At 40.8% G+C, this 13,075-nt stretch overlaps 1 protein-coding gene across 1 annotated transcript; it reads left to right on the forward strand.

The window, feature by feature from the left end:
* Positions 1-258: 258 nt before the first annotated feature.
* On the forward strand, positions 259-11,807 carry LOC112562968 (cathelicidin-3-like). Its single transcript, XM_025236612.1, has 3 exons — positions 259-300; positions 10,410-10,504; positions 11,165-11,807. The coding sequence occupies exons 2-3, from the start codon at positions 10,432-10,434 to the stop codon at positions 11,353-11,355; spliced, it is 264 nt and encodes an 87-aa protein (XP_025092397.1). The 5' UTR covers positions 259-300; positions 10,410-10,431; the 3' UTR covers positions 11,356-11,807.
* Positions 11,808-13,075: the final 1,268 nt, after the last annotated feature.

A 13,075-nucleotide genomic window follows, 5' to 3' on the forward strand; every position in this document is an offset into this window, starting at 1 on the left:
TGTTCTCTGACACATCATAGTGACTGCTAGCGTGTAAGCTCACACACACACACATTCACACGTGTGTAGGTTTATAATTAACATTAGAGAGAGAGCGAGAGAGATAGAAAAAGGAAGAAAACACTCCAGACATATTTATTAGACACATCCTGTTATTAAAAAACTAACATCCTGTTCCTACTGATTATAAACAAATTCGTCTTTACTCGGATATCCGGGTTCCTAGTTCAGGAGGGCGATATAAGGCCGAGACAACACTGTGTTGGTCATTACTCAGACCTTCCTGAACAGCAAGAATCGGTGAGTTATCATTGTTTTATCAGTTATGTATCAGGGAAACCTGTACATTTCGTGTTTGTAGTTGTTTGCTCCTCTGATAGTCTTCAGTGGCTGCCACTAGCATGTCCCAACTTTAGATGCTAGTTTATGTAAAACACATTTTTAGGTGGCAAGCTTCAGATAGAATTGTATGTAAATAGTTATTCGCAAAGAAAGTTTGGGCTTGTGTTCATGGAGGAAGACCTGCTGGTTAAGTTTACAAATAATGGGGCTGTAATTTATAAAAATACTTTACCGACCGGCGCAGCGACCGAAGGTAACGCGGAGAGATAAAATATAAACAACAACAATTGTTTTTAAATGATTAAAACAAGGAGAACTTCACGAAAAGTAAAATTGACTTACAGACCTAATGCTGTTTCTTTAGCAAGTATTAGACGACTAATGTTTTTTTATTAGTAATTAAAAACAAAATAAATAACAGGAATAAACTAACAACGATTTGGGCGGGTAAGGAACGAATACAAGATTTTCGAGTAATTCGATTTCATATAAACAGCACGTAGCAATGATCACAATGAAGAATTCAACAAGAAGCCGAAAAAGAAAGACCAGGGAGCAAATGTGTCGGTGAGATGATCATTGCAAATTAAACAAATTTATCCTCTCTTAATACTTGCAAGTTTGATTTCTCTACTGCTTCTAATAATCTTTTGAAAATGTTCACGTGGCAGTTCTTTGAGGTCCCCTGTCATCATGCGACACCTGCTGATTGTTGTTGTGGTGGTGGTGGTGGTGAGTCACCTGATCGCGGCTGATACAGGTGAGCGAGTGTCTCTAGGTTTCTTTAGGTGGGAACATCAACTACTGCTTCTTGCATGTTGTGAAGAACAAGCTTGTCTCTCTGTCGGGAAATGCACTAAATTATTATTATTATTATTATTATTATTATTATTATTATTATTATTATTATTATTATTATTATTTAAAATCAGGTAGATATTCACTGTCACAGTAATTTAGGTTATGTAAATACGAGTTCAAAAGACCATAACCAAACAAAATCACTTTATTGCTAGGGGTGTGAATATCCTTTTCTTGACATCTTTGGCAAATCTGTTCCCATTGTTTCCTATGTCTTAACTCGCGAGTGTTTCACTATCAGCAGATTCCTCCAAGTACAAAGAGGAATGGGACCGGCAGCTTGTACCTCACAACCGAGAGTTGCGCAGCATTCTTCCTTTCCCTAGACCACTTCCTTGGCCACTGCCACGACCACGACCTGTGCCGATACCAAATCCTTGGCCACTCCCACGACCACGACCTGTGCCAATACCAAATCCTTGGCCACGGCCAGGACCTCGACCTGTACTTGTCTGAGATCCTAGTTGTAGACATTTCAGTTTGTGGTGTTCTTAGAAGGAAATGCCACTTTGTATCTCCCTGTCTGTTCCACCCGTTTTCAATGCAGTCCGTACTCCGGCTGATCTGCTTTCCTTTATCCTGCATCATCCATTCTCCCTAACAACAAATTCTATTAAGGGAAAAGCACTTTCCTACTAAACTAACTAAACTTATCGTAACGAAGACCGGCGTAAGACAGGGTTGCATATTATCACCAACACTCTTCCTGATGGTCATAGAGTGGACTATGCGCAAGACAACAACACCAGTATTCAGTAGACCTTCGACAAACAGCTAGAAACATTGAGAGTGACAAACACCGTCAACACCAAGCTGCAGACCTTTACAAACCGATGCCTTCGCCATATTCTGGGAATAAGATTGCCTGAAAAGATCTCCAACAGCAGCCTGTGGAAAAGAACCAACAGAATGCCACTAGCCAAGACATCACAAAGAGCAAATGAGGCTGGACAGGACACACCCTGACATACAGCTGACACCATTGCCAGGCAGGCACGTGACTAGAACCCTCAGGGGAATAGGAGAGTTGGGAGACCGAAACAGACTTGGAAAAGAACAGTAGAGAGCGAGGCAAAGGACATGGGAACCACCTGAGGGGGGCTGCCCTATACAGGGTCCGCTAGCGAGGTGTTGTTGCGGACCTATGCTCCTCCAGAAGTAACAAGAAATAAACATTTTTTCCACTAATCAATCGACCAAAACCTATGAAGTTTTAAGAAGCACTCTTGCTTGATGCTTACAATCCTGCGGACATAAATAACTGCACGCTGTAGATATTTTTTAACCAAGCCTTTTTTCTGGATTTCTTTCTTTTTTGGCTTTATCACAGTGCGTCTTGAAACCGATCTGGCATGTAAATAGTCAAATTAAAATATATCTGCTTCCAAAAAACTCAGTTTCATATTCTTTACGAGCGTATGCTTGTGTTGATAGATATTTGTGTGTCTGTGTGTCTGTGTGTCTGTGTGTCTGTGTGTCTGTGTGTCTGTGTGTCTGTGTGTCTGTGTGTGTCTGTGTGTCTGTGTGTGTGTCTGTGTGTGAGGAATAGACTCACCATTAACAGCTCCACTACTGACCCGAAGCTCGACTCACCGGCTGCCGTTGCAAAGATTTAGTGGTCGTCAGGTGTTTATACATCCTCCCTTCACCCTGTTGAAGCTGAAACAAATATTTTTCACTACGATTTTGACAGGCAGATTTAACACGTGACTCGACTTGTCCACAACTTTGTTGCTCCGTGTGTGTTTGTGTATGTGTGTGTTTATGAACAGGACAGTTCAAACGTGCAGGATAGACTATCCTGACGAACTTTAGACGAATATTTGCAAAACATACAGTTGTGTCGAACTACACTTATTTGTAGACAGACATGGCAGTAAAGCAAACATTCACAGGAGTCAGTCTCATTTCTGTCTGTGGTGGGCAACAATGTCTTGCAGCATCCAGTGTACTTCACAGACTCACATGTGTCCACATTGGTGCCATAGGTCGTGGTCGCGGTCATGTGACTATTTTCTCTGAAGTAATCTTTAGTTCTTTGAGTAATTATTCGCGATAATTCTTACATCTTGGTAATTTATTTGTGTATGAACTCTGTTGAGCTTTCTTAGATAGGGATGTTGCAACCATGACATGCAAAATGTGGATTCAAAATTAAAGATTCTTTGTTTAAGATATTAAAAATATATCCATTTTCATTCACACACACTCACTGGTTGGTTTATGACAGCTAATATAGAAAAGAACAAAGAACTAAACAAAACATTTTTTTGTATCATCCACTCATTTTGTTTCCTTCTTCCAAACTCTTCATGCATACCTGCATATATAGTCAAGAAAAATCAAAGCCTTCGATCATTTGCAAACTGTAAATAAAGAATAAACACACTCTTGTTTTTCTCTTTCCGCACATACATTCTGTATTTTGTATTTCTTTATCTCTAAGAGGTGTTATGCATATTAATACACTCATCCATCCCAATATACATTATCCCTCTTTCACCCAAATTTTATCCTTCATTTACTTCACCATCCTTAGTAATAACTTCACAGAATGAACTAGTAAGCTGAGAGTCTTTTTATTGTTCGAGGTTAATAATGACTGGAACTTATAAGCATTTGAGTTGTGAATATGGTAAAGCGGAAAATTATATTTTTACTGGTCATCAAATGTTTTACAATTAATATATCATGGAATTTATTCCGTATGTCCTCAGTGTTACATAGTCCACAGAACCTGTCACTTCTAGGAATATGTGTTTGCTCACAGTTATTCAAAGGAAAATGGTTGAACGACCTAATTTTTTTATTAAAGGGAGATAGTCTTGGAAGCGTGTCATGGACCAGAGTTACTGCCCCTGGGCGGTTGCGCGTGTGATGTGAATGCGAGAGTTTGGCACTAAGAGAGTTCAGGCAGGAGCCCAGTGTTCACTGTACACTCACCTAGACATTCAGGAACAAGCCTGTGTGACAGGAAGACGTTTGTAAAGTCTGTAAAGGTAGAGGAGGGATTCCTGGTGTGTTTTCATTACTGCCTGCTGTTATATAGTTATTTGTTAGATATAGTACCGTTAATGGAACTCTTCCCGGTAAGGGGAAAAAACTCAGTGCAAGGGAAGTCACCCTGTAGCAGACGACAATAGATTGGGCTACGATGTCAAACACTACACTTACTCAATTTTGTATGTTTTTCGCCGAAATTTGAAGGGGTCCCCTGGGACCTCATTGACGAAAATTGAAGGGGTCCACCGCACTTTTAATGCGTACTGTACGCAATTTTTTGCGTAAGCAGAAGCCCTGCTGTAGAACAAGCTCATGTTATCATGTTTTGGTTGTCTTTAACAAACACATTGTAAGATTTAAGTGGCAGTCATAAAGTTATGCTCAAAATTTGTAGCTAGTATTTAATACTTTTTTTTTACAAAAACACTCACATGTAAGGTGTATCTTGATGTTTGTCTATAAACCAGTGCGTTAGTAGTGCGACTGTCAGAAATCTGTTTAAACTAAAAGTGTGAACAGTTTCTATTGGTTTGAGCATGGAAACCACTTGCCATAACTCTGCGGCATGTATCCTCATAGGAAGAATCTCACAGACACAATTTGAAGAAAACATCAAGAGCATGTTCACCAGTAGACAACACCCTGAGGATTTCAACTACACCTTTCTTGATACGAGTAGCCATGCCATTTACATCAGAGAGTGAAGGTGGGAGACCATGTGGTGGATTCCTTTTTAATTTGATTTTTCCGGTTCCGTAGGGTGGACAGGAGGAGAAGGTGGGAAGCTGTGACAATATTTGCTGTGCGAGATTTAAAACCTGAGGCTGGTGGCGGTGATAAGTAGGTGACTGTCTTTAACACTTCATTGTCAATGAATGCTTAGCAAATACACAATCTGATTAGCACCACACGCCACCTTGTTTGTTTGGACAATCGACATTTTCAACCGCATCCTAGTTCACTTCTGCGTCTTGCTTAGCTGCGGGTATAAAAGGGAGACAACCTGGGGCCCTTGTAGCTCCTTGTCAGGTGTTTGTGTAAGTAACCACCTTTATTGTAAAGTTCATAGTACAGTGAACAGATTTACTTTTGTCTTCTTGTCATGGGATGGGCGGGGGGAGGACAACTGCAAAAGAAAACGGAGGAGGATTTTGTCTGTGGTTAGTTTCCCTGACAGCAGTCAATGACATTTTCGAAATCTGAAATGTAATTATAGTCGTTCGTTTTTATATCGTATCTCTTTCACATACACTCACTCACAATTCTGTTTTATCTATTTCTGTGCAAAATGTAATCAGAAGATAACTAATTGCGTACTTTTAATGTGGACAAACTATAAGCTATAGACTTTTATTATAGACACACCTCTTCTAAATCTGATTAAAACACTTCTGATGTTGGCATTTCTTGAGTTGTACAGATGATGACATCAGTGAAAGAGGATTGAAACCAAAGACATCTTCAACCGCATCCTGGTTTACCTCTGCGTCTTGCTTAGCTGCTGGCATAAAAGGGAGACAACCTGGGGCGCTTATATTTATACAATGTTCTCCTTGTCAGGTGTTTGGGTAAGTAACCACCTTTATTGTAACGTTCATAGTACAGTGAACAGATTTACTTTTGTCTTCTTGTCATGGGGTGGGGGGAACTGCAACAGAAAACAGAGGAGGATTTTGTCTGTGGTTAGTTTCCCTGACAGTAGTCAACTGCGTTTTCTAAATCTGAAATGTAATTATCGTCGTTCGTTTTTATACACATACACAACCCACAGGCTACATCAAAGTCTTTAACTTCCATAGGATCAGTGTCCTGCAGTTTTGTGGAGACAATGTTAAACATGATGTGTCGCCTTGATAATTGCAACTTTTACAAGACACTTATCTTGAATCTTTAAAATGTGTTGTCGCCCGCAGGTGTTACTGTCAACATGCAACACCTGATAGTGGTTGTGGTTGTTCTGATGGCTGTCTGTGTGATGAATACTTCAACGGCTGACGGTATGTCTTCATTGTTCTCTTGGGTCTTTTAGTCGGCATCGTCAGTAAAACTGATGACAGTTGCTAGCGACAATGTTGGATGTAGTGTCAGGACTGTAAAAATTCTTCCACTTTTGTTGTCATGTCAACACACACACACAAAAACAAACAAACAAACAATAAAGTTATGAAGAAAATGTTTCCCTTTCTGTCGTTTGTAGCGAGAATGTTGGATGTGGTGTCACGACTGTAGAAGTTCTTTCAATTTCGTTTTCATGTCAATAAAAAAAAACATTAAAGTTATTAAGGAAATGTTTCTCTTTCTGTCGTCTGAAGTGAACTTAGGGTGAACTTGGTGTCAAGACAACCGTCCTCACATCTACAATGCCCATTAATCCAGCCAACAAAATGATTTATTTTTAGTTTAACAGCTGCTGAGGAGGTCCAGGGACTGGTGCACAAGGTGAAGAGACGTCAGACCCCTTGAACGAAAACCACAGGGCCACCGCCTCGGTCTTACCGGACTTTCTGTTTCTGCTTCCCACCACCCTGTCGTTGTACCCGTGGGGGGTAGTAATGAATTATGTAGACCAACTTTTATGAATCATTTCAAACACCTTTTACAGAGTGCGTTTCCGTTTGCAATGTGTTGGAATCTGCTTGTGATTGTTTGCCCTTTGTTGCCCCTGTAGTCAGGCCCGTTCTTAGGCCCCGCGGGGCCCGAGGCAAAGGGCATGTGCGGGGCCCTCACGCCACGGCTGACTACACTTCCATATGCCTAGTTACCATATCAATCAAAAGCGCGGGGCCCTAGGCAGATGCCTCGTCCGCCTGCCCCTAAGCACGGCCCTGCATGTAGTACACTGTTAACGGCTCTCTTCCATCACGGGATCGAATCATATCGGATAATTAATTAACAGATGGCGTTTAAAGGCTTACATTTACAGGTTAGGTTTATATTGCATATATATTCTGATATCTAAAAAAGAACACAAACCGTTCAGGTTGGTCTTTAGGATGTGAGCCATGAGCCGCCAGGACCAGGTGTTGAGTGAGACCCTGTCCCCAGTTAGACTGATTTTAAACCTCATGGTTTTCATTGTATTACAGTAAATACACCGTCCAGTCACAGCCAGGCACTGAGGCACATACCCTCAAGTATCAAATTGAAAATAAACCATTTTCTGAATGCGCCAAAACTTCTTTACTTTTGATTGTTTTTCCTTCCCTCTCCAGCACCCTCTGCCCACCACACACCCGCCCTTCGTCCTCCTACAGCTCGCAGGTAAACTGTGCACCTGACCGTTACAGGTAAAGTGTGATGACAGGGAGAGTAGGTCTACATACATGTTGACAATCATGTCATGCTCAAGGTACGTGAGTCAGATTAGCAAGGGAGATAATCTATAATCGTAATAAGTTGTGACTGTTACCAGTGGTTGTCGTTAGCTGACACGTGACCACCACAGCAGCCACGAGGTACCCCGGGTGCTGACCACTGGTCTGAACAAGTTTAAATAGAAGAGAACAATGGTCACATGATCCCAGAAAGCAGACTGGTGCTGTAACTTAGAATACGAGTGATATTTGTGACTACAAGTACAGTAACTCGTGACACAGACTTGTATTTCCAGGGAGGTTTCTGACTTTTGCATCCATTCTGTTCACTTACAATGATTGTCTAGACCTCCTACTCGCCACAAACGCTCATGGTTCACTTTCATCATCACTAACATGTTTGAAAGATCGCCAGTCTCACTGATCTCACTGATCCTCGATAGCATTTTACCTGGAGATGACAGATGTTGTACTGGATGAAGTTCATGTCTATAGGTGTGCGTGTGTGTTAACTGTCGTGATGGGGTGTGTATGCTTATCTCTAAATTTATACACATTATGTCATTTTCACATGTATAAATTATTTTGCGACCAAAAGTAAAGTTTTTGTCCTGTATTGTGTCTGGTACAGACAATAAAGATTGTTTAAGCAGAGGCAAGTGGACACGAGGCACTACTCGAGACCCGAAATACGTGCTAGGTACTGATAAAATCATGAATACGAAACTACTCTTGCAAAAAATATTTCATTACTGGCTACCCGGGAATGCAAAGCACGTTTATCCTGCAGGCAATAGATTTATCTCCCCTTGACATTACCCTTGTTCAGAGAGGAAGACGGACAGAGAGCGGGATTCAGAATTCATATGAAAAATGTGATTAGCTGTTAAATGGCGGTTTTTTATTTCTTAAAAATGACTTGATGGCGCCTTCGTTTGCCAAGTAAAATGTTCTCTAGGCTTTGAACAGGGAGAAGATTTTCCTCCCAGAGTTTAAAATTCGGCGAAAGGTGTTGATGGTCCTCAGGTGATACTTTCCACGGTCAAGGACTGCTCAGCACCTGCCGGGAACACGGTCAAGGCTGTTTGAAACGACGGATGTCGGACAGTCAACTTCGTCATCGTTGACTTTGCTGTGTGTACAAACGGTCACGTGATGGAGTATAGCTTTACTTACGTGATAAAGTAGTCTCCTCTGGTGATCAAATTAACTATTGTCAATAACAACAACACGAACAACAAGAACAACAGCAAAAACTATATTGTTTCTTTTCTGGATGGTATGGTATCATAAGTTATTAAAGTGACTTTATTTTTTGATGTAAAAGTACATTTTGTGTGTTCAAGCTTCTTGAAAAACAGATTGACTATGGATACTCTGTTCTCGCCATCTTGCTAATTCTATATTTAAAGATTAGTTTTAAATGGGGAAATAAAGAAGTAATACGAAAATAATAACATAGCCTATACTGAGCTTGATTGAGGTAAGGCATACTTTCATTTCTTTTCACACAGGTGCCTTTTTTGTAACTAGAAATTAAGTAAGAATTCAAAATTACAATTTAAGATAGGTCAGAACCATACAGCACAACACAAACAACAACAACAACAACAACAACAACAACAACAACAACCAACAATCCCATGACACCCGCTCCAGTGGACAGACCCTCGTACAACCATGAGCTCGACTCGCAAGTGATTTGCACTCTGAGTTCACAAGCACAGCCTCAGTCCTCAGGTTGTACATACGGGTACAGGATGGACCAGACTGACATGGAGACCTCACACTGTTCTGTGAAACATCTTAGTGACTGCTAGCGTGTAAGCTCACACACACACTGACACGTGTGTAGGTTTATAATTAACATGAGAGAGAGAGAAGAAGGAAGAAAGCACTCGAGGCATATTTATTAGACACATCCTGTTATAAAAAGTGACATCCTGATTTTATTGATTATAAAAAATGTCTTTACTCGGACATCCGGGTTCCCAGGTCAGGAGGGCGATATAAGGCCGAGACAACCATTACTGTCAGACCTTCCTGAACAGCAACAATCGGTGAGATATCAATTTTATAGTTTTATCATCAGTTATGTATCAGGGAAACAAGTACATTTCGTGTTTGTAGTTGTTTGCTCCTCTGATAGTCTTCAGTGGCTGCCATGAGCATGTCACAACTTTAGATGCTAGTCTATGGAAAAACGCATTTTTAGGCGGCAAGATTCAGAGAGAATATTATGTAAACTGTTATTCGCCAAGAAAGTTCATGTGCTCAAGGAGGAAGACCTGCTGGTTAAGTTTACAAATAATGGGGCTGTAATTTATAAAATACTTTACCGACCGGTGCAGCGATGGAAGGTAACGCGTATTCCTATTAGATGACAAAACAATTGTTTATTTGTAATAAGTAATGAGAAACTCACATCACTTGCAAGATTCGAGTTTGTATACTGTCTGCTACATTCAGATTATAGGTATAATTAAACGCTGTGTTCAAACAACTTAGGTACGGTTCTATTTTCCTAGTTTATTTGTTTAGTCTAAAACCGTCTGTTAGCTAGTGTTGCCCTCTTATCATTTCCGGCATATTTACCATGTATGGAAAGGTATCAAAAAGGCTTTCATCAATAAATTAGCCGTTGTTAAAACGATTTGGGCGGGTAAGGAACGAATACAAGACTTTTCGAGTAATTCGGTTTCATACACAAAACACTTAGCAATGATCACAATGCAGAATTCAACAAGAAGCCGAAAAAAAAAACGACCAGGGAGCAAATCTGTCGGTGAGATGATCATTGCAAATTAAACAAACCGATCCTCTCTTAATGCTTGCAAGGTTCATTTCTCTACTGCTTCTAATAATCTTTTGAAAATGTTCACGTGGCAGTTCTTTGAGGTCCCCTGTCATCATGCGACACCTGCTGATTGTTGTTGTGGCGGTGGTGGTGGTGGTGGTGAGTCAGCTGATCGCGGCTGATACAGGTGAGCGAGTGTCTCTAGGTGTTAACTTGAGGATGGCTCTGGCTTATCAAACACTGGAAAATGTTATCTTTGTTAGAAAATATCTTTGGTGTTACTGTTGACAGTTTGCTTCTTTATCTGTGTGAGTGTACCTCTTGTTTGTGTTTATTTGTGTGTGTGTTAGTCTGTCAAAATTGCCAAAATATGTAAAGACGCAATGCTTTATTTTTATCAATACGAACAAAATGTTACTTTTTATTATAGTATGTGTCCAATAAAAAAGCTTTGGTTTTTTTTTTCTCTCTTTCCCTCTAATGTTAAATATTGTTGTGATAGCTTTCTCTGTCAAATGGGAACATCAACTACTGCTTCTTGTATGTTGTGAAGAACAATAAGCTTGTCTCTCTGTCGGGAAATGAACTAAATCAATGCTATTATTATTATTATTATTATTATTATTATTATTATTATTATTATTATTATTATTATTATTATTATTATTATTTAAAAAATCAGTTAGATATTCACTGTCACAGTAATTTAGGTTATGTAAATATGAGTTCAAAAAAACCATATCCAAATAAAATTACTTTACTGTTAGGTGTGTGAATACTCTTTTCTTGACATCTTTGGCGTTATCATTGTTTCCTATGTCTCAACTGGCCAGTGTTTCACTATCAGCAGATTCCTCCAAATCCAAAGAGGAATGGGACCGGCAGCTTGTACCTAACAAACGAGAGTTGCGCAGCATTCTTCCTTGGCCAATGCCACGACCTGTGCCAATGCCAAATCCTTGGCCAGGACCTGTGCCAATGCCAAATCCTTGGCCACTGCCAGATCCTTGGCCAGAAAAACCACCTGTACTTGCCTGAGATCCTATTTCTAGACATTTCCGTTTCTGGTGTTCTTAGAAAGAAATGCCACTTTGTATCTCTGTGTATGTGCCACCCGTTTTCAATGCTGTCCGTACTCCGGGTGAACTGTTTACATTTATCCTGCATCATCCGTTCTCTCTCTCCAATTATATTAAGTGAATAGCACTTTCCAACTAAACTAACTAAAGCTATCGTAATAAAGACCGGCGTAAGACAGGGTTGCATATTATCAACAACACTCTTCCTGATGGTCATTGGGTGGATTATGAGCAAGACAACAACACCAGTATTCAGTGGACCTTCTCCAAACAGCTAGAAACATTGAGAGTGACAAACACCATCATCAACAAGCTCCAACCGATGCCTACTCCATATTCTGGGAATAAAATGGCCTGAAAAGATCTCCAACAGCAGCCTGAGGAGAGAACCAACCAGAATGCCACTACCAAGACATCAAAAAGGGTAGGACACACCCTGCACAAACCAGCTGACACCATTGCCAGGCAGGCACGTGACTGGAACCCTCAGGGGAAGAGGAGAGTTGGGAGACATGGAAAAGAACAGTAGAGAGCGAGGCAAAGGACGTGGGGACCACCTGGGGCCATCTGAGGGAGGCTGCCCTATACCGGGTCCTCTGGCGAGGTGTTGTTGCGGCCCTATGCTCCTCCAGGAGTAACAAGAAATAAAAAAATTTTCCACTAACCAATCGACCAAAACCTATGAAGTTTTAAGAACCACTCTTGCATTGATGCTTACAATCCTGCGGACATAAATAACTGCACGCTGGAAATTAACTCTTTCTTTCTTTTTTGACTTTATCACAGTGCGTGTGTTGAAACCGATCTGGCATGTAAATAGTCAAATTAAAATATATCTGCTTCAAAAAAACTCAGTTTCATATTCTTGACGAGCGTATGCTTGTGTTGATAGATATTTGTGTGTCTGTGTGTCTGTGTGTGTGTGTGTCTGTGTGTGTCTGTGTGTGTCTGTGTGTGTGTCTGTGTGTGTCTGTGTGTGTGTCTGTGTGTGTCTGTGTGTGTGTCTGTGTGTGTCTGTGTGTGTCTGTGTGTGTGTCTGTGTGTGTGTCTGTGTGTGTCTGTGTGTGTCTGTGTGTGTGTCTGTGTGTGTGTCTGTGTGTGTCTGTGTGTGTCTGTGTGTGTGTCTGTGTGTATGTCTGTGTGTGTGTCTGTGTGTGTCTGTGTGTGTCTGTGTGTGTGTCTGTGTGTGTGCCTGTGTGTGTCTGTGTGTGTCTGTGTGTGTGTCTGTCTGTGTGTCTGTGTGTCTGTGTGTGTCTGTGTGTCTGTGTGTGTGTCTGTATGTGAGGAATAGACTCACCATTAACAGCTCCACTACTGACCCGAAGCTCGACTCACCGGCTGCCGTTGCAAAGATTTAGTGGTCGTCAGGTGTTTATACATCCTCCCTTCACCCTGTTGAAGCTGAAACAAATATTTTTCACTACGATTTTGACAGGCAGATTTAACACGTGACTCGACTTGTCCACAACTTTGTTGCTCCGTGTGTGTTTGTGTATGTGTGTGTTTATGAACAGGACAGTTCAAACGTGCAGGATAGACTATCCTGACGAACTTTAGACGAATATTTGCAAAACATACAGTTGTGTCGAACTACACTTATTTGTAGACAGACATGGCAGTAAAGCAAACATTCACAGGAGTCAGTCTCATTTCTGTCTGTGGTGGGCAACAATGTCTTG

Source organism: Pomacea canaliculata, linkage group LG4, assembly GCF_003073045.1.
Source record: "Pomacea canaliculata isolate SZHN2017 linkage group LG4, ASM307304v1, whole genome shotgun sequence".
Taxonomy (NCBI): domain Eukaryota; kingdom Metazoa; phylum Mollusca; class Gastropoda; order Architaenioglossa; family Ampullariidae; genus Pomacea; species Pomacea canaliculata.